At 39.8% G+C, this 19,974-nt stretch overlaps 1 protein-coding gene across 1 annotated transcript in view; it reads left to right on the top strand.

The window, feature by feature from the left end:
- Positions 1 to 19,974, top strand: part of F8 (coagulation factor VIII) — a 186,458-nt gene that overhangs the window by 96,299 nt on the left and 70,185 nt on the right. The window contains exon 21 of the mRNA XM_036175252.1: positions 15,296 to 15,381. Coding sequence (XP_036031145.1) covers positions 15,296 to 15,381 — 86 coding nt within the window. The remainder of the gene's footprint in view (positions 1 to 15,295; positions 15,382 to 19,974) is intronic.

The raw sequence follows: 19,974 nt of genomic DNA, 5'->3' as shown, positions 1-19,974 counted from the left end.
AGCTCATGCACCAGGGATAGATCCTGATTCCACTGCCAGGGCCCCTCAAATAGACCATATGGTGATATATTGTATAGCCCAATATATTGTATACCCTAATAAACTTGTCTGGGGATCAGAGGACAGAGCCAGGCACTAGATTAGACATAGAGGCCAGACAGTGGTGACACACACCCTTAATCCTATCACTTGGGAGGCAGAGATCTGTCTGGATCTCTGTGAGATCAAGGCCACACTGGAAACAGAGCCAAGTGTGGTGGCACATGCCTTTAATCCCAGCACTTGAGATCTCATGCCTTTGCTACCAAGTATCAGGGAAGGACACATGCCTTTAATCCCAGAACTAGGAAGGAAGGAAGATGGCAGGGCACAGAAAGGTATATAAGGTGTGAGTAAACAGGAAGTCTCTCTCTTGAGGCTGACCAGTTGGTAAGGTGACATTGGCTGTGGCTTGTTCTGTTTATCTGATCTTTCAGCTTTCACCCCAATATCTGGCTCTGGGTTTTTTTAATTAATAAGACCATTTAGCAATTCATGTTACAAGACCAAGCTACACAACTGTATAGATAAACAGTCTTATTAAATAAGAAACACAGAGCCAATTGCAGAGTTAAAAGCCCAAGAGGTCAGAGCAGTAGCTGAGAGCTGAAACTTAAAACTGTCTTTCTTACCTTAGCTGTCACTGTCATCCTTTCCTCAGAAAGAGGCCTACATCCTGTGTGTCTGTTCTTTTTATTGACATTCTCATTGGTTGTAAACCCAACCACATAACCTCCTCGTCACTGCCTGTCTATACAGACCTCCAGGTCTTCTATGGTTGGTATTGAAATTAAAGGCATGTGTCTCCATGCTGGCTGTATCCTTGAACTTACAGAGATCCGCCTAGCTCTGCCTCCCAAGTACTGGGATTAAAGTCATGTGCACCACCACCGCCCTGGCTTCTGCTATGGCTTGCTATTAGCTTTGACGCTTAGGCAACTTTATTTATTAACATACAGATAACATCACATTTTAGTACAAATAAAATATCACCATGTTTCCCCTTTTCTATTTTAATAAAAGGAAAAAAGTTATAACTAATGTAAGAAAAACTATATACAAAAGTACAATAACTACATACCATATATACAAGCAATAAATACCTAAACAGTGTCTAGTTCATTTGCATTTGACAAATTCAGAAAATAGTTCCATTATCTATCCTATTTTGGTAAGTCCAAAATGTACCTGATTCACTTTCTGTCCTAACTTATATTACTAACAGAACTATCTTATAACATCTTTCAAATTTATACACTTACACCTCTTTAGTGAGTTTCTTTTCTGAAAGTCTTAACAAGGAAAACTATAACTAACTAATCTTCAACTCCCTCAGAGACCCAAGAAGGAAATAGTATTACCTAATAAAAAAATAAAATCAGGAAGCGCATGCAATCAGCTTCCAAGAAAAATGTGAGTTGACAGAAACAGCCAGCTGCCTGGACAGTCACCTGTGGTTTCTCTGCAGTGTTGGGGCATCGTCTTCAGCCTATAGGCTTAGCGTATTTGACAGACTCATTTGTGAACTAGGATGTATTCAAGGTCAACAGTTCGATCTCATATTTGATGAGAGCAGTCCATGTACCAGAAACACCTGAATTCCACTAGTGTCATGTCATGATTCAGGATTTTAAATTCTGGAAATTGTTGATGTTTTTTTAATTCAGCTGTCCATTCTTCTTGGCTGTGTGTGTGGGGGGGGGGGGGGGACTTCATCTTGGCATCCCATTCTTCTCCACATCCTTCTATTAAATGCCAATCTACTATTGAGAGGTATGAGCTTAGTTACTCTTCAAGAATAACTATTTCAGCTGCTGTTCCATTGCACATCAGAAGCCATTGGCCCACTGCCTGTTCAGCTGCTTTCGAAGAAAAGGGCATGGTACCTTTTCCAGATTGCAAAGGCCACTCACTCCAGGGATGGTGCCATATTGTCCTGGCTTCAGAAGATGCCTTTTGTTAAAGCCACAACCACACTTGTCTTGGCAAGATTTGGTAGTCTTTTGTTTCCTGTCCTGGCTGCCCTGTTTGTCAGCAGTTGATTCGAGGATACTTTGTTGTCCAGTGGCTAACTTTTGCCACAATAAAAGTTAACACCATATGCAGTTTCTACAATGCCCATATTTTCTCTGAAGTAGATTGGTACTGCCAGGAGCCGACATGCCTCATAGTCATAACAAAAAGAAAAATTTTCTAAGTTATTAAAACATTTTAAATGCCATATTCTGTAGATCTCTGAAGGGTTTGAAGATGACCTGTCTATCTAAAATATATATGCTCAATCTTGAAAACATACCTGATATGACTGCACGTTCTATTATAAGGTCTAACTACTAACTTTCATTACTTTTTATCCTAATAGTTGGTAATAATAACATTCAAGGATTAGTAAATTGCATTACATTGTTAAATGAACAGTATAAGTACAATATCTTGAGCAAGATTAGAATTATAGGCATGGCATTTTCTAACAATATCAATCTCAATATATATAATTTGTATACAATATTAAAAATCCAATCCAATGTAAAGTATTTAACTAGTAATTGTCTCTTTTTTTTTTAAAACAAGAACCTTAAATCTAATCTCCTTTGCTTAGCTCTTTTCCTAACCCTTAACAACTTGTAACCAACCCTCCTAAACAATGGAAATTATCCCAGACCCAAAACTCATTAAAAGACCACCCGCCCCACACCACCTCTTTAGGGATGTGGGCGTTGTATTTTTAAAATTGTTTCCTTTTTTTTTTTGTACTATAACATTTTAATTCCTTCCCAAATACAGTTTTGTATGTCAAAATGTAAAATTATATGTTAATAAAAATGACATAATATTGTTTTATTGTTTTCATACTTTATATATGTATAACTGCTATGATCAATAAATTATTCTGAAAATTACATATTGATTCAGAGCAAAGTTTCTGAGATTTATCTTTCTTGATGTTTTCTTTTTTTAAATTTTTTTCTTTATTATTATGTGTTTTAAATTTTATACATCAGCCATGGGTTCCCCTGTCCTCCCCGCTCCCGCCCCCCCCCCCACCTACCCCCAGCCCCTCCCCTCCATTCCCATGTCCTCCAGGATCAAGGCACCCCTAGGGATTCATTTAAACCTGGTGGATTCAGTACAGGCAGGTCCTGTCACCTCCTTCCAGACTGAGCAAAGTGTCCTTGTGTAAGCCCAAGGTTTCAAACAGCCAGCTCATGCACTAAGGACAGATCCTGGTCCCACAGACTGGGTGCCTCCCAAACAGATCAAGCTATTCAATGGTCTCACTTATCCAGAGGGCCTGATCCAGCTGGGGGCTCCACAGCCTTTGGTTCATAATTCATGTGCTTCCATTTGATTGGCTATTTGTCCCTGTGCTTTTTGCAATCTTGGATTCAACAATTCAGGCTCTTGCAGACCCTCCTCTTTCTCGACACTTGGACACCTGGAGCTCCACCTGGGGCCTGGCATCTCTGCATCCACTTCCATCAGTTATTGGATGAGAGTTCCAAGACGATTGTTAGGGTGTTTGGCCATCTGATCACCAGACTAGGTCAGATCAGGCTTTCTCTCGACCATTGCCAGCAGACTACAGAGGATATATCATTGTGGGTTTCTGGGGACCTCTCGAGCACTCTGCCTATTCCTGTTCTCATGTGGTCTTCATTTATCATGGTCTGTTATTCCTCATTCTCCCTTTCTGTTCTTGATCCAGCTGGGATCTCCTGCTCCCCTAAGCTTTCTTTCCCTCCAATCTTGCCCTTCATTACTCCCACTGTCTTCCAGGTTATTCATGTAGATCTCATCCATTTCTCTGTCATTGGGTGATCCTTGGGTCTTTCCTAGGTTCTTGCTGGGTATGGGCAAAGGTGTCTTTATTCTAAAAAGAAAAATTTTGGGTTAATTGTCAAATTCTAGGAAAGGTAGCTATATCCTTTGTTATCCAGTCTATGCATAATGCCAAAGTTCAGGGTTTATCTCAAGTCCTTATTCAAGTAGTCTTTGAAACAGGATCATCTCAGCTAGCCATCTCAAAATTGCTCTGAGCACTTTGTAGTCCAAAGCTGATCTGTAGATGATGTTTAACAGCTTAGTGGTATTATTATTGTCCACGTGGAATTGTTGTTGTTGTGGGGCCCCATCTTCTTCCTGGAGAATTCAGTTGATGTTAGGCCTGGCCATGATTTCCTGCAGAAAACTGATAAGAGACTTGAACAAAAGAACATGTATAGGCAGCTAATTAAAGCCTTTTTTCTAGAATTAGTTAGTACTCTATATTACCATTAATATCTTAACAAAGTTTAAAATGTATATATACTATATATTAATCTTGTAAATTTTGATATAAGATTCATAATTTAAGAAAAGTTTAAAGAATCATAATAGAATCAAAGAATTGAGATTTGTATTAATAGAATAGTCCTTAATTAATTTGGTTTTTCTCCTGTCTCATATCAGAAGATGGCTTTCTTTTTCTGGCATGATACAGGGAGTTTGCATTTTCCTTTTAACAACATGCTTGAGTTAAAGAAGGAGAGAGCCATTCTCCAACTCCAAAGTCAGCTTTAAATTTTAATTGAACTGGGACTACAAGAAGACCAATAATGTTAAATCTCTTTAGAGAAGAGCAGAAACAAACATTTAGGAAGACTTATGAAATTTTACAGTTGATATACCAATAGGGCATTTTACTCTTTTTCTTGGGACAGATGATTTGTCCTTTTTCTTCAGTTGTCTCATTTGTCCAGTGTTCTTCAGATTCCTTAGCCTTCATTCTCCTGAGAGACAAAAACAAAAACCTTTCCCCAAGACTAATTTTGGGGAGGTTCCCTTTCAGCAAGTTATTATCTGATTAAATGAAAAGGCATGTGTTAATGGTATAAGTTAGTTTAAATTGAATGGTCATGCTGATTGATGAACTATCACCTCCTCTAATTAAGAGGTCTCTCTTGTTCAAATCAAACCTTTATCAATTTTGGTGGTGTCCACAGTTTATCTTCTGTGGAAACAAAAGGGAAACCTTGTCCCCAAAGTGACACATATCCTGGTTTCCAATCTGAGGTCAGCACATCCTTAAAGTATATAGGCTGATTTAATTCTGTAGTTTTTTCTATTATCCAACGTCTCTCTTCAGCTGTTGTTCCTTTCTCATTAGCATTGAGAAAATTCAAAGTTAATAGAGCATTATGTAATCTATTTCTAGGGGTATTTGTTACCCCTTTCTGTTTATTTAGCATATCCATTAGAGTTCTGTTTGATCTGTCTATAACTGCTTGGCCTGTAGGATTGTGTGGTATACCTGTAATATGCTTTATATTGTAATAAGCAAAAAACTGTTTCATTTTACCAGAGACATATGCTGGAGCATTATCAGTTTTAATTTGTGCAGGTATACCCATGATGGCCATAACTTCTAGCAAATGCGTGATTATGGAATCTGCTTTTTCAGAACGTAAAGCAATTGCCCATTGAAATCCTGAATAAGTATCAATGGCATGCTATATATATTTCAATTTTCCAAATTCCACAAAATGAAACACATCCACCTGCCAGATTTCATTCCTCTGAGTACCCTTTGGGTTACATCTTGCTGGTGATGACGTCTGATTGCAAAAGGAACAGTAGGACATTTCCTTATACAAGTGTCTCCTACATGCAGAGGGCTGAGTCTGATCCCCTGCAGGCTCCACAGTTGTTGGTCTATAGTTTCTGATTTCCTATGAGCTTGGTTTAGTTGTCTTTGTAGATTTCCCCATCATGATCTTGACCCCCCACTTTGCTCATACAATCCATCCTCCCTCTCCTCAACTGGACTCCAGATACTCGGCCTGGTGCTTGACTATGAATCCCTACATCTGCTTCCATTAGTTACTGGATGAAGGCTCTATGATGACAACTAGAGAATTCACCAATCTGATTATTGTGGTAGGCCAGTTCAGGTTACCATCTCCACTATTTCTAATGGTCTAACCTGGGGTCATCCTTGTGGATTCCTGGGAATTTTCCTAGCACCAGATTTCTTGCTAAACCCATAATGTCTCCCTCTATTAAGGTATCTCTTTCATTGCTCTCCCACCCCATCCCTGTTCCAACTTGACCATCCCATTCCCTCAAGTCCTCATCCCCTCTCCTCTCCCCTCTATTTCACCCCTCAACCTGTAGCTGAAGTTTTCCTGTGTCCTGGGCTGCTGGCTATCAGGACAAATCTCTCCCACTGGCATCCCCCAAATAAACACACAGAGACTCATATTACTTATAAACTGTATGGCCATAGCAGGCTGCTTCTTATCAGTTCTTATATCTTAAATTAAGCCATTTCTATAAGTCTATACCTTGTCATGTGGCTTGTGGATTATCGGATCATACATGTGTAGCTTGAATCTTTTCTTTTCCTTTTTTTTTGGGGGGGGGGTGTTTCGAGACAGGGTTTCTCTGTGTAGCTTTGTGCCTTTCCTGGAACTCGCTTTGGAGAACAGGCCTCCAACTCACAGAGATCTGCTGCCTCTGCCTCCCCAGTGCTGAGATTAAAAGCATGTGCCACCACCGCCCGACTTGCAGCTTGAAACTTTTTTTTTTTGGCATCTTCACCTACATTCTTTTATTATTATATATGTGTTTTAATTTTATATATTAACCATGGGTTCCACTGTACTCCCCCCTCCCCCCCCCCCCCCCACCTTTCCCCCTACCCCTCCACTCCCTTCTATTCCCATCTCCTCCAGGGCCAAGACTCCCCTGGGGGTTCATTTAAACCTGGTGGTCCTGTCCCCTCCTTCCAGGCTGAGCAAAGTGTCCCTGTGTAAGCCCCAGGTTCCAAACAGCCAGCTCATGCACTAAGGACAGGTCTGGGTCCCACTGCCTGGGTGCCTCCCAAACAGTTCTAGATATTCAATTGCCACACTTATCCAGAGGGCCTGATCCAGTTGGGGTCTCCACAGCTTTTGGTTAATAATTCATGTGCTTCCTTTCATTTGGCTATTTGTCCCTGTGTTTTTCCAATCTTGGTGTCAACACTTCACACTCTTATAGTCCCGCCTCTTTCTTGACAATTGGACTCCTGGAGCTCCACCTGGGGCATGACTGAGGATCTATGCATCCACTTCCATCAGTTATTGGATGAGAGTTCCAGCATGACTGTTAGGGTGTTTGGCCATCTGATCACCAGACTAGGTCAGATCAGGCTTTCTCTTCACCATTGCCGTTAGTCTACAGTGGATGTATCATTGTGGATTTCTGGGGACCTCTCTAGCACTTTGCTTCTTCCTGTTCTCATGTGGTCATAATTTATCATGGTCTGTTATTACTTGTTCTCCCTTTCTGTTCTTGATCCAGCTGGGATCTGCTCCCCTAAGCTCTCTTTCCCTCAAATCTTGCCCTTCATTACTCCCACTGTCTTCCAGGTTGTTCAAGTAGATCTCATCCATTTCTCAGTCATTGGGCGATCCCTGTGTCTTTCTTAGGGTCGTGATTTTTAGGTAGCCTCCCTGGAGGTGTGTAGCAGTCTAGTCATCTTTGTTTTAGATCTAGTATCCTAATATGAGTAAGTAAATACCAAGTTTGTCTTTCTGCGTCTGGGTTACCTCACTCAGGATGATGTTTTTCTAGATCCATCCATTTGCCTGCAAACCTCATGACATCAGTGTTTTTCTCTGCTGAGTAGTATTCCATTGTGTATATGTACCATATTTTCTTTATCCATTCTTCAGTTGAAGGGTATCTAGGTTGTCTCCAGTTTCTGGCTATTACAAACAATGGTGATATGAACACAGCTGAGCAAATGCCCTTGTGGTATGATTGAGCATTCCTTGGGTATATGCCCAAGAGTGCTACAGCTGGGTCTTGGGGGAGATGGATTCCCAATTTTCTAAGGAAGCACCATATTGATTTCCAAAGTGGCTGTTCAAGTTTGCATTCCCACCAGCAGTGGAGGAGAGTTCCCCTTGCTCCACATCCTCTCCAGCATAAGCTGTCTTCAGTGTTTTTGATCTCAGCCATTCTGACAGGTGTAAGGTGGTATCTCAGAGTCATTTTGATTTGCATTTCCTGGATAATTAGGGATGTTGAGCAATTCCTTAAATGTCTTTCAGTCATTTGAGCTTCCTGTGTTGAGAATTATGTTTAGTTCTATAGCCTATTTCTTAATTGGACAGTTGGGCATTTTGATGTCTAATTTCTGGAGTTCTTTATATATTCTGGATATCAGCCCTCTGTCAGATGTAGGGTTGATGAAGACCTTTTCCCATTCTGTAGGGTGTCACTTTGTCTTGTTGACCGTATCCTTTGCTGTACAAAAGCTTCTCAGTTTCAACAGGTCCCATTGATTGATTGTTTCTCTCAGTGTCTGTGCTACTGGTGTTATATTTAGAAAGTGATCTCCGGTGCCAGTGCATTCGAGACTATTTCCTACTTTCTCTTCTATCAGGTTCAGAGTAATTGGATTTATGTTGAGGTCTTTGATCCACTTGGACTTAAGTTTTGTGCACGGTGACAGATATGGATCTATTTGCAGCCTTCTACACATTGACATCCAGTTATGCCAGCACCATTTGTTGAAGATGCTTTCTTTTTTCCATTGCACAGTTTTGGCTTCTTTGTCAAAAATTATATGTTCATAGGTGTGCAAGTTAATGCCAGGGTCTTCAATTCGATTCCATTGGTCCACATGTCGGTTTTTATGCCAGTACCAAGCTGTTTTTATTATTGTAGCTCTATAGTAGAGCTTGAGGTCAGGGATCGTGATGCCTCCAGAGGTTGTTTTATTGTACAGGATTCTTTTGGCTATCCTGGGATTTTTTTTTTCCATATGATGTTGAGTATTTATTCTTTCCAGGTCTGTGAAGAATGGTGTTGATAATTTGATAGGGATTTCATTGAATTTGTAGATTGCTTTTGGTAAGATCACCATTTTTACTATGTTAATCCTGCCTATCCATGAGCATGGGAGATCTTTCCATTTTATGACATCTTCTTCAATTTCTTTTATCAGGGACTTAGAGTTCTTGTCATATAGGTCCTTCACATGCTTAGTTAGAGTAACCCCAAGGTATTTTATATCATTTGTGGCTATTGTAAAGGGTAATGTATCTCTGATTTCCTTCTCAGCCTGTTTGTCTATTGTATATAGGAGGGCAACTGAGTTTTTTGAGTTGATCTTGTATCCTGCTATGTTGCTGAAGGTTTTTATTAGTTGTATCAGTTCCTTGGTTGAATTTTTGGGGTCACTCATGTATACTATCATGTCATCTGCAAATAGGGAAAGCTTGACTTCTTCCTTTCCAATTTGTATCCCCTTAATCTCCTTTTGTGGTTCTGGCTAGAACTTCAAGTACTATATTGAATAACTATGGGGAGAGGGGACAGCCTTGCCTTGTTCCTGATTTTAGTGGTATTGCTTTGAGATTCTCTCCACTTAATTTGATGTTGGCTGTTGGCTTGCTGTAGATTGCCTTTATTATGTTTAGGTATGTTCCCTGTATTCCTGATTGCTCCAAGACCTTTATCATGAAGGGGTGTTGGACTTTGTCAAATGCCTTTTCTGTGTCTAGTGAGATGATCATGTGGTTTTTTTCTTTGAGTTTGTTTATATGGTGTATTACATTGACGGACTTTCATATGTTGAACCACCCTTGCATCCCTGGGATGAAGTCTACTTGATCATGGTGGATGATTGTTTTGATGTGTACTTGGTGTCTGTTTGCCAGTATTTTATTGAGTATTTTTGCATCAATGTTCATGAGGGAGATTGGTCTATAGTTCACTTTCTTTGTTGCATCTTTGTTTGGTTTAGGAATCAGGGCAATTGTAGCCTCATAGAAGGAGTTTGGTAATATTCCTTCTGCTTCTTTTGTGTGGAACAATTTAAAGAGTATTGGTATTAAATCTTCCTTGAACTTTGCACCGAAACCATCTAGTCCTGTGTTTTTGTTTTTTTTTTTTTTTTTTTTTTTTTTGGTTGGGAGACTTTTAATGACTGATTCTATTTCCTTAGGGGTTATTGGACTATTTAAATGTTTTATCTGGTCTTGATTTAACTTAGGTATGTGGTACCTATCCAGAAAATTATCCATTTTTTTAGATTTTCCAGTTTTGTAGAGTAAAGGTTTTTGAAGTATGACCTGATGATTCTCTGGATTTCCTCATTGTCTGTTGTTATGTCCCCCTTTTCATTTCTGATTTTGTTAATTTGGATGCTCTCTCTCTGTCTTTTGGTTAGTTTGGATAAGGGCTTGTCTATCTTGTTGATCTTCTCAAAGAACCAACTCTTTGTTTCATTAATCCTTTGTATTGTTCTCTTTATTTCTATTTTATTGATTTCAGCTCTCAATCTGATAATTTCCTGGCTTCTGTTCCTCCTGGGAGACTTTGCTTCTTCCTGTTCAAGGGCTTTCAGGTGTGCTGTCAAGTCACTAGCGTGAGATTTCTCCAACTTCTTTATGTGGGCATTCAGTGCTATGAATTTCCCTCTTAGCACTGCTTTTAGTATCCCATAAGTTTGGGTATGTGGTGTATTCATTTTCATTGATCTCTAGGAAGTCTTTAATTTCTCTCTTTATTTCTTCCTTAACCCATTGGTGATTCAGTTGAGCATTATTTAGTTTCCATGAGATTGTAGGTTTTCTGTAGTTTTTGTTGTTGTTGAAATCTAACTTTAAACCATGGTGGTCTGATAGAACACAGGAACTTATTCTACGTGTTTTGTATCTGTTGAGATTTGCTTGGTGGCCAAGTATGTGGTAGATTTCAGTGAAGGTTCCATGTGTTGCTGATAAGAAGGTATATTCTTTTTTGTTCAGGTGGAATTTTCTGTAGATATTGATTAAGTCCATTTGAGTCATAACATCACTTATGTCCATTATTTCTCTGTTAAGTTTCAATTTGGCCGATCTGTCCAGAGGTGAAAGTGGGGTGTTGAAGTCTCCCACTATTAATGTGTGGGGTTTTATATGTGATTTAAGCTTTAGTAATGTTTCTTTGACGTATGTGGGTACCCTTGTGTTTAGGGAATAAATGTTCAGAATTGAAACTTCATCTTGGTGGTTCTTTCCTTTGATGAGTATGTAATGTCCTTCATCATCTCTTTTGATTGATTTTAGTTTGAAGTCTATTTTGCTGGATATTAGGATGGCTACACCAGCTTGCTTCTTAAGACCATTTGATTGGAAAGTCTTTCCCCACCCTTTTACTCTTAGGTAGTGTCTATCTTTGAATTTGAGGTGTGTTTTTTGTATGCGGCAGAAAGATGGGTCCTGTTTTCGTATCCATTCTGTTAGTCTGTGTCTTTTTATAGGTGAATTAAGTCCATTGATATTAAGGGATATTAATAACCAGTGATTGTTCATTCCTGTTATTACTTTTATTTTTGGTGGTAGTGTGTGTGTACTTCTCTTCTTTAGGGTTTACTGCTTTGGTGTTATCTATTGCCTGTGTTTTCATGGGTGTATCTGACTTCCTTAGATTCAAATTTTCTTTCTAGTGCTTTCTGTAGGGCTGGGTTTGTAGATAAGTATTGTTTAAATCTTGCTTTGTCTTGAAATGTCTTGTTCACTCCATCTATGATGATTGAAAGTTTTGCTGGGTATATTAGTCTAGGCTGGCATCCATGGTCTCTTAGTGTCTGCATTACATCTGTCCAGGTCCTTCTGGCTTTCAAAATCTCCATTGAAAAATCTGGTGTTATTCTGATGGGTTTGCCGTTATAAGTCACTTGGCCTTTTTACTTCGCTGCCCTTAATATTCTTTCTTTATTCTGTACGTTTAGTTGTTTAATTATTCTGTGGCAAGGGGACTTTTTTGAGGGCGTCTAGTCTCTTTGGTGTTCTATAGGCTTCTTTTATCTTCATAGGCATTTCGTTCTTTAAGGTGGGAAAGTTTTCTTCTATGGTTTTGTTAAATATATTTTCTGTGCCTTTGAGTTAGTATTCTTCTCCTTCCTCTATCCCTATTATTCGTAGGTTTGGTCTTTTCATGGTGTCCCAAATTTCTTGGACATTTTGGGTCATGACTTTGTTGGTTTTAGTGTTTTCTTTGACTGATGAATCTATTTCTTCTACTGTATCTTCCACACCAGAGATCCTCTCTTTCATCTCTTGCATTCTGTTGGTTATGCTTGCATCTGAAGTTCCTATTTGTTTACTCAGATTTTCTATTTCTAGTATTCCCTCTGCTTGTGTCTTCTTCATTTTTTCTGTTTCCCTCTTCAGGTCTTGGACTGTTTTCCTCATCTGTTTTATTGCTTTTTCATGATTTTCTTTCAGGGACTTATTGTTTTCTTCCGCTTTAATTGTCCTTTCCTCTAGTTTTTTAATAGCGTTCCTCCCATTTTTTGTTTGTCTGTTCCTCCACTTTTTTTTATTTCTTCTATATAAGGCTCTAGCCTCTTCATGAAGTTCTTTATAAGTTTGTTTCCTTCTGCTTCTTCCATACTGTGATGTTCAGGTCTAGCTGTTGGAGAAGGGCTAGGTTCTGGTGATGCTGTATTGCTCTTTATTTTGTTGTATGTACTTCTGCCTTGATGTCTGCCCATCTCCTTGTGGATTCATTCTTGGTCTTATCAGTGCACTGGTCCAGACAGAGCTTCAGATTTAGGGAGCCTCTCTCTGGTCCAGATGGAAGCTCTGGGCCGGATGGGAGCTCTGGTCCAGATGGGAGTGCTGGCTGGCTGGGAGCTGGGGGCTAGTCTCTGAGTCTCAGGAAGTCACTGGGGTCTCTGTATCTTGTCCAGATGGGAGCTCCTCTTGTCCAGATGGGAGTTCCAGGGTAGGATGGAAGCTCTGGTCCAGATGGGTGTTCCGAGGCAAATGGGAGCTGGGGGCTGGTCTTTGAGTCTCAGGAAGTGGCTGGGATCTCCTTATCTTGTCCAGATGGGAGCTCGGGCAGAATGGGAGCTGGGAGCTTGTCTCTGAGTCTCAGGAAGTGGCTGGTGTCTCAGGCGGATGGGTGTGGGTGCAGGGTGTGGAGATTGCAGGGTCTGCCTGCAGTCTTGGAAAAGGAGGACCTTCCTGCAGGGCCCTCCCAATGGCCAGAATCTGGGGCCAAGTTGGGCAGATATTCCTGGGATGGCTGGTGCCCAGGGGTAGGACCTAGAGGTGGGGGCCTCTCTGACTATAACCCCAGGCACTCACCTCTTTTCCAGATGGAAGTTCTGAGGCAGGATGGAAGCCGGGGCTGGTTTCTAGGTCATCTGGAAGTTGCTGGAGTCTCTGGCAGATGGGTGTGGGGTAGGGCGTGGAGGTTGTAGGGTCCACCGGAATGTCTTGGAGAGGGGGAACCTTCCCAGTGGGGATGGGGGGGGTCCTTCCCTATGGCCAGAACCTGGGGCCAAGTTTGGCAGGTCTTCCCCAGAATGGCTGCTGCCCAGGGCTGGGACCTACGTGGGGGCCTCTCTGGTTGTGACCCCAGGCACTAACTTCTGGTCCAGATGGGAATTTCGGGGCGGATGGGAGCTGGGGGCTGGTCTTTGAGTCTCAGGAAGTGGCTGGGATCTCCTTATCTTGTCCAGATTGAAGCCCTGGGCTGTAGCTTGAATCTTAAAAGGTCTTATCAATAAAAACAAGTGAATGCTAGAAGATCAGAGAAGCAAAACAAGCCACAGCTTCCTCACTTCGCCAATTCCTCAGCTGATCCTGTTTCCTCAGACTAGAAGCCTCTCAGCTGAACTGTGCTGCTCAAAAACCTAAAAGCTTAACCAGCTCTAGTTCCTGGTCTTCATGCCTTATATATCTTTCTGCTTCCTGTCCTCACTTCCTGGGATTAAAGGCTCACTTCCTGGGATTAAAGGCATGAGTCACCATGCCTGGCTGTTTCCAGTGTGGCTTTAAACTCACAGAGATCCAGATGGATCTCTTCCTCTGAAAGGCTAGGATTAAAGGTGTGAGTGCCACCATTTTCTGGCCTCTATGTCTGTCTAGTGTTTGTTTTCTTCTCTGACCCCAGATAAATTTATTAGGGTGCATGATATATTTTGGGGAAAATAATATATCATCACATATATCATGCTTCTCCTCGTGGTGGCTGGCAGTGTCTCTCTGCCTCAGCCTTCCACCTCCCAGAATTCTCCTCTCTCCTTGTCCCACCTACACTATCCTTCTTGCCTGTCTACTGACCAGTCAGCATTTTATGTATCAATCAATCATAGCAACATATATTCATAGCATACAGGACATCCCACAGCATCAACCCCAGTTTACACTGGAGATCTCATCTATATCCCTTTCCCAGGGTGATCCAGTCATTCCTCTTAAGGTCCTCCTTGTTAGCTAGCTTCTCTGGAGCTGTGGGTTATAGTCTGATTATCCTTTGCTTTACATCTAGTATTCACTTATGAGTGAGTACATACCATGTTTGTCTTTCTGAGTCTGGATTACCTCACTCAGGATGATATTTTCTAGTTCTATCCATTTGTCTGCAAATTTCATGATGTCGTTTTTTACTGCTGAATGGTACTCCATTGTATATATGTACCACATTTTCTTTATCCATTCTTTAGTTGAAGGGCATCTAGCTGGTTTATAGGTTCTGAATATTGCAAATAATCCTGCTATGAACATAGTTGAGCAAGTGTCCCTCTGGTATGATTGAACATCTCTTAGGTATATGCACAAGAGTTGTATCATTGAATCTTGAGGTAGATTGATTCCCAATTTTCTGAAAAGTCACCATACTGATTTCCAAAGTGGCTGTACAATTTTACACTCCCACCAACAGTGGAAGCGTTTTCCCTTTGCTCTACATCCTCACCAACAATAATCTGCCATTTTAAAAATACTTGCTATCTAGCCTTTGACATAAAAAGTTTGTCAAACTTCTACTTTAAAGGAGAAAAAAAAAAAAGAAGGTTTGAGTATTATTTAAAGAGTTTCTGGACAGAAAGACTATGCTTTTTATTTCTTTTATTTTTACTATTTTTTAATTTTCTGACTTTTCTATAATAAATGTATATTATATGAGAAAGCAATATTATAGTACCACTTGTAGATTGCATATATACCTCAATGGTAGAGTACTTGCCTAACACATGCAAGGGCCCAAGTTTATTTCTCAGTACTGTCCTGACACAAAAAAAGTAGAACATGGGATATACAACATCAAAAACCAAGTTCTTTAGATAGTAATCAATGCAATCATATTTAAAACTTTTATGCTTTTCTCTGTGTCTTCCACAACTAGGATTAACCTTTCTCTAGATAATACTATTGTTCCAGAGTTTTTAAGATAAATGCAGTTGTATACATAAAAATATAATCTCTATCTTCTTTTTTGGACAAAGGACAGTGGGCTCCAAACCTGGCCAGACTTCATCATTCTGGATCAATCAATGCCTGGAGTACCAAGGAGCCCTTTTCTTGGATCAAGGTCAGAAAACTATGAGAAATAGATCAACATTCAACAAGTTCAAAACACTATACATACCCTTTTATTCTGCGGTCTTTTCTATAAAACCTCAGTTAACATATGAGGAAACTGTATAATAGAATGACTTATTAATTTGTGCAAAATATTCACAAATGAATGCTTGCTCTGGTAATTTGAATAAAATAACCCCCTAGGCTCACAGGGAGTGGCACTACTAGGAGGTGTGGTCCTGTTGGAGTAGGTGTGGCCTCATTGAAGGAAGTGTGTCAACAGGTGTGAGCTTTGAGGTCTCAGATGCTCAAGTCACACCCTGTGTTATATTCTCTTCCTGCTGCCTTTGAATACAGATGTAGAACTCTCAGTTACTTCTCCAGCATCATGTCTGCCTGCATGACACCATGCTTCTTGCCATGACAACAATGTACTAAACCTCTGAATTGAAAGCCATATTAAATATTTTCCTTTATAAGAGTTTCCATAGTCATGGTGTCTCTTCACAGCAATAAAACTTTAACTAAGATACTTGAGTATAGATTTAATATACAGATGTGTCCCATTTCTTTCTACTTGGAATATAACATCACAATGATTTCTGTAATTGAATTTACTATCTTTTAAGACCATGTATTCTGTATTCTATGAGACTATATCTCTAGCTGAGTGGGTGCCCCTGAGTCCTCTGATGCTCGGCATTTTTATACAAAAGGGTAGCCCAGTAGTTCATCTTAAAAACAACTAAATTGTAGCTTCTTTTGTATAATTAAATCTGTCTTTTTCAGGAACTTTATATCCCTTGGGTATTAGGAAGTGCCTACTTAATGTAGTCCAATATGGTAAACTAGGATGGAGTAATGCTTGATGCAGGTTAGCTGAACTTTTTAAAATGCATATAGTCTTTCAGATTGTCTCACTTTGCTATTTCCTCTAGACCAGCCCTGACCAATGGAAATATGATGTGCACCACAAATAAAAATCACGTGTATTATTTTGCATGTTCTAGTAGTCATATTAAAATGAATATGAAATTTATCTTTTTATTTTTAATGTTTGTGTAAGTGTATATGTGGTATGTATGTATGTGTGTACATGCATGTGTGCACCTATGCATAGCACATGTGGAGACCAGGGGTGAATGTCAGTTGTATTTGTCTGTTACTTTCCACGTTATTTTAACCATATTTTTTTAATTCTTTGAGAATTTAATATAATGTATTTTTAACATCTTCACCCACTCCCCCATCTCCTTCCATAACCACCCTCTCCACTCTCCCTTACCTTTCTGTCCAACTTTTGAGGTTTCTTTTTTTTTTCCATTTCAAGTCCAGCTTGTATTATACAGCTAGTCTTGGGAGTCGGGCCTTCCCTGTTTGTGCTCAATCTATTAGGTGTTATTCCATTGAAGATGAAATTTTCTGATTTTCCTTCTTCCAGCAGTTATTTAATGCCAGAAGCTTATCAGTTAGTGGTAGGATTTTGCATCCAATTCCCCCCTCCCATATTGGGATTTTTTTCTGGCTGGAGCTTGTGAAGGTCTTGTGCTTGTTCACAATGGCTTTGAGTTCATATATGTAACTACCCTGTATATTTGGAAAACACTATTCCCTTGTTGTTATTGACTACCTCTGGCTCTTAATATCTTTCCACCCCATCTTCCATAAAAATCCATGAGCTATAGGAGGGGTTTGATATGTATGTCCCACTTAAGGCTGAGTACTCCACAGTCTCTTATTCTTTGCACGTTGACCATTTGGAAGTTGTCTTAGGGTATTTATTGCTGTGAAGAGACACCATGACCACAGAAACTCATAAAGAAAAGAGATAATTGGGGTGGCTCATTTACAATTTCAGAGGTTCAGTCCATTATCATCATGATAGGGAGTATGGCAATGTGCAGGCAGACATGGTACTGGAGAAATAGGTCCTACATCTTGCAGCCAACAGGAAGTCAACTGAATGTCACACTGAGGGAAGCTTGAGCAAGAGACCTCAAACCCACCCCCATGGTGACACACTTCCTCCAACAAGGCCATACCTCCTAATAGTGCCACTCCCTTTGAGAGCCATTTTCTTTCAAACCACCATAGAGGTCTTTGTATTAGTTGCCATCTACTACAAGGAGAAAGTTCTCTGATGAGGGTTGAGAAATACTCTGAGTTCTGAGTATAGCAATAAGTCATTAGGAGTCATTTTAATACTGTGTCCACTTAGCAAAATAACAGTATTGAGTCCTCCCCTAGGGCCTATAACTTATCAAATCACAAGTTCTCAGACCCTTTAACAGTACCAGCTATGGGTTCCATGTCATGGAGCAGGTCTTAGATCCAAGCAGAAAGTAGTCAGTCACTTCAATAACATTTGTGCCATTATTACACCAGTGGGTATATCTTGCCAGATCAGTCATTATTGTAGCTTACAGAGTTCATACTTGGATAAGATTTTGACTACTTTTCTCCCCTGGCAGTGTGCATAGACAATTCTTGCACAATGGAAACTAGCCACTATGGATGAACCTTCCATATCAGTGCCAGCTTGATTTTATCCATGTTCCATGACTCAAGTGTGGTGTCTTCAGCAATTGGGTTTTACCACCAAGTTCTAGAGGGTAAACAATAGCATTGTCAATAGCCTAAAATGTTTGGGGATCTATGTGACCTCATTGACTAAGAACTCCAAAATAAGTAACCCATTCCTAGCACTGGGCCTTTTATTTGTTATCTTTGGAATCCACTAGAGGCATTGTTGCTCCATTGTAGGATATCTCCATTTTAATACTCCCCTTCTCTGTGTGTTCATCTCTTACTTACTCTATCTTCTCCCTCTTTCTCTGCCTGTATATATATGCATCTTCTACAGTAGTAAATAGGTGTGCCTTAGTCAGTGTTCTGTTGCTGTGAAGAGACACCATGACCATGGCAACTCTTTAAAAGGAAAACATTTAATTGGAGCTTGCTTATAGTTTCAGAGGTTTATTCCATTGTCATCTTGGTGAGGAGCATAGCAACATATAGGCATACTGGTGCTGAAGAAGTAGCTGAGAGTTCTACATCTGTATCCACAGATAGCAAGAAAAGAATGACACTGGACCTGGCTTGGGTTTTTGAAACCTCAAAGCCCACCCCCAGTGACACACTTCCTCCAACAAAGCCGTACCTACTCCAACAAGGCCATACTTCCTAATGACTCTCAAGTAGTGCCACTCCCTAATGAACAAGAATTCAAATATATGAGCCTATGGGGGCCATTCTTTTTCAAAATATCACAGTAGGTTTCCATATGACTTTTTCCAAAGGCCTTTTGTGTTATTTACCCTCTTTTCCCTGTCCTTCCTATCCCCACCCAAATTTAGCCCTTCCTTTTCCATAATTCCCTTTTAACCCTTTTACTAATGTGTTCTATCTCCCCTCCCATGAAAGCCCCCTTCCATGGCCCCTAAGTAACTTCCCAACTTGTATGAATATCCCAAATGAAACACATATTTCTACAAATTCAAAGCTAATATTCACAAATTAGAGAAAACAAGTAACATCTGCCTTTCTGTCTGGCCTAGGTTACCTCACTTAGAATGATTTTTTTCCAGCTACATTCATTTGCTTCAGTATGTCATAATTTCATTTTTATAATAGCTATATGTCCCATTTTGTGAATGTGCCACATTTTCTTTATCCATTTGTCAGCTGATGGACATCTAGACCATTTCCATTTCCTGGCTAATGTGAGTAGAGCAGCAATGAACATGGATGAGCAGTAGGCATCTCTATAGTATAAAATGGAGAACTTTGGGTATATGCCCAAGAGTGGTATAACTAGATCATGTGATAGTTCTGGTAGTTCTATTTCTAACTTTTTGAGGAACCTCTACATTGTTTTCGTTGTACCAGTTTCTGTATCTCGGTTTTATATTGGTGCTAAGGATCCAAATTCAGATCTTTATGCCTACACAGCAAGTACATTACTCAATGATCCATGTAACTGGCCCATGAAATTCATCTTAATATCACATTTTATTTAAATAAACATACCCCCCAAATAATATGATATTCTAATATCAATCAGACCCATAACTCCTTCAAAGGCAGATAAGTAAAATCTTTTTCTGAGGTGGGGTCTCTTCCCATGAAACATGGATGCTGAGGACAACTTGGAAGTACCAACTCATCCTCTCTACCCAAACACAAGTTGTCTCCCTTATAGCGCCACAAACAGTAAATAGTGAACTCTGAATGACATATTCTGTTAAGTTTCTATTTACCAGATCTGGACCATTACTTTAACTGGCCAAGCTTTTTTGTCCCAAAGTATTTCCTGTTCTTCTCAATTTCACATCAATTACTTAATACATCTGTGAACTTTTATTACTACTCTAGCAAAGTCATGATCAAAATATTAAGACAGACTTCCTTAGTATGTGCTCAACACAAACCAAGCTATTAAATCCTTGTCACTTATGAACTAGATGCTAGTATTAATCGTTTCAATTAAGAACACAAAAACACAGAGATATTACATAGCATTACAAATCACACCCACAAAAAATACCTGTGCCAGGGCTCTTGCACCCTAATATGAACCATTATATTATATGATGTGCACAAT

This window comes from Onychomys torridus, chromosome X, assembly GCF_903995425.1.
Source record: "Onychomys torridus chromosome X, mOncTor1.1, whole genome shotgun sequence".
NCBI classification, from domain to species: domain Eukaryota; kingdom Metazoa; phylum Chordata; class Mammalia; order Rodentia; family Cricetidae; genus Onychomys; species Onychomys torridus.
Note: the sequence above shows the minus strand (reverse complement) of the source record. Positions and strands in the feature narration are given on the sequence as shown.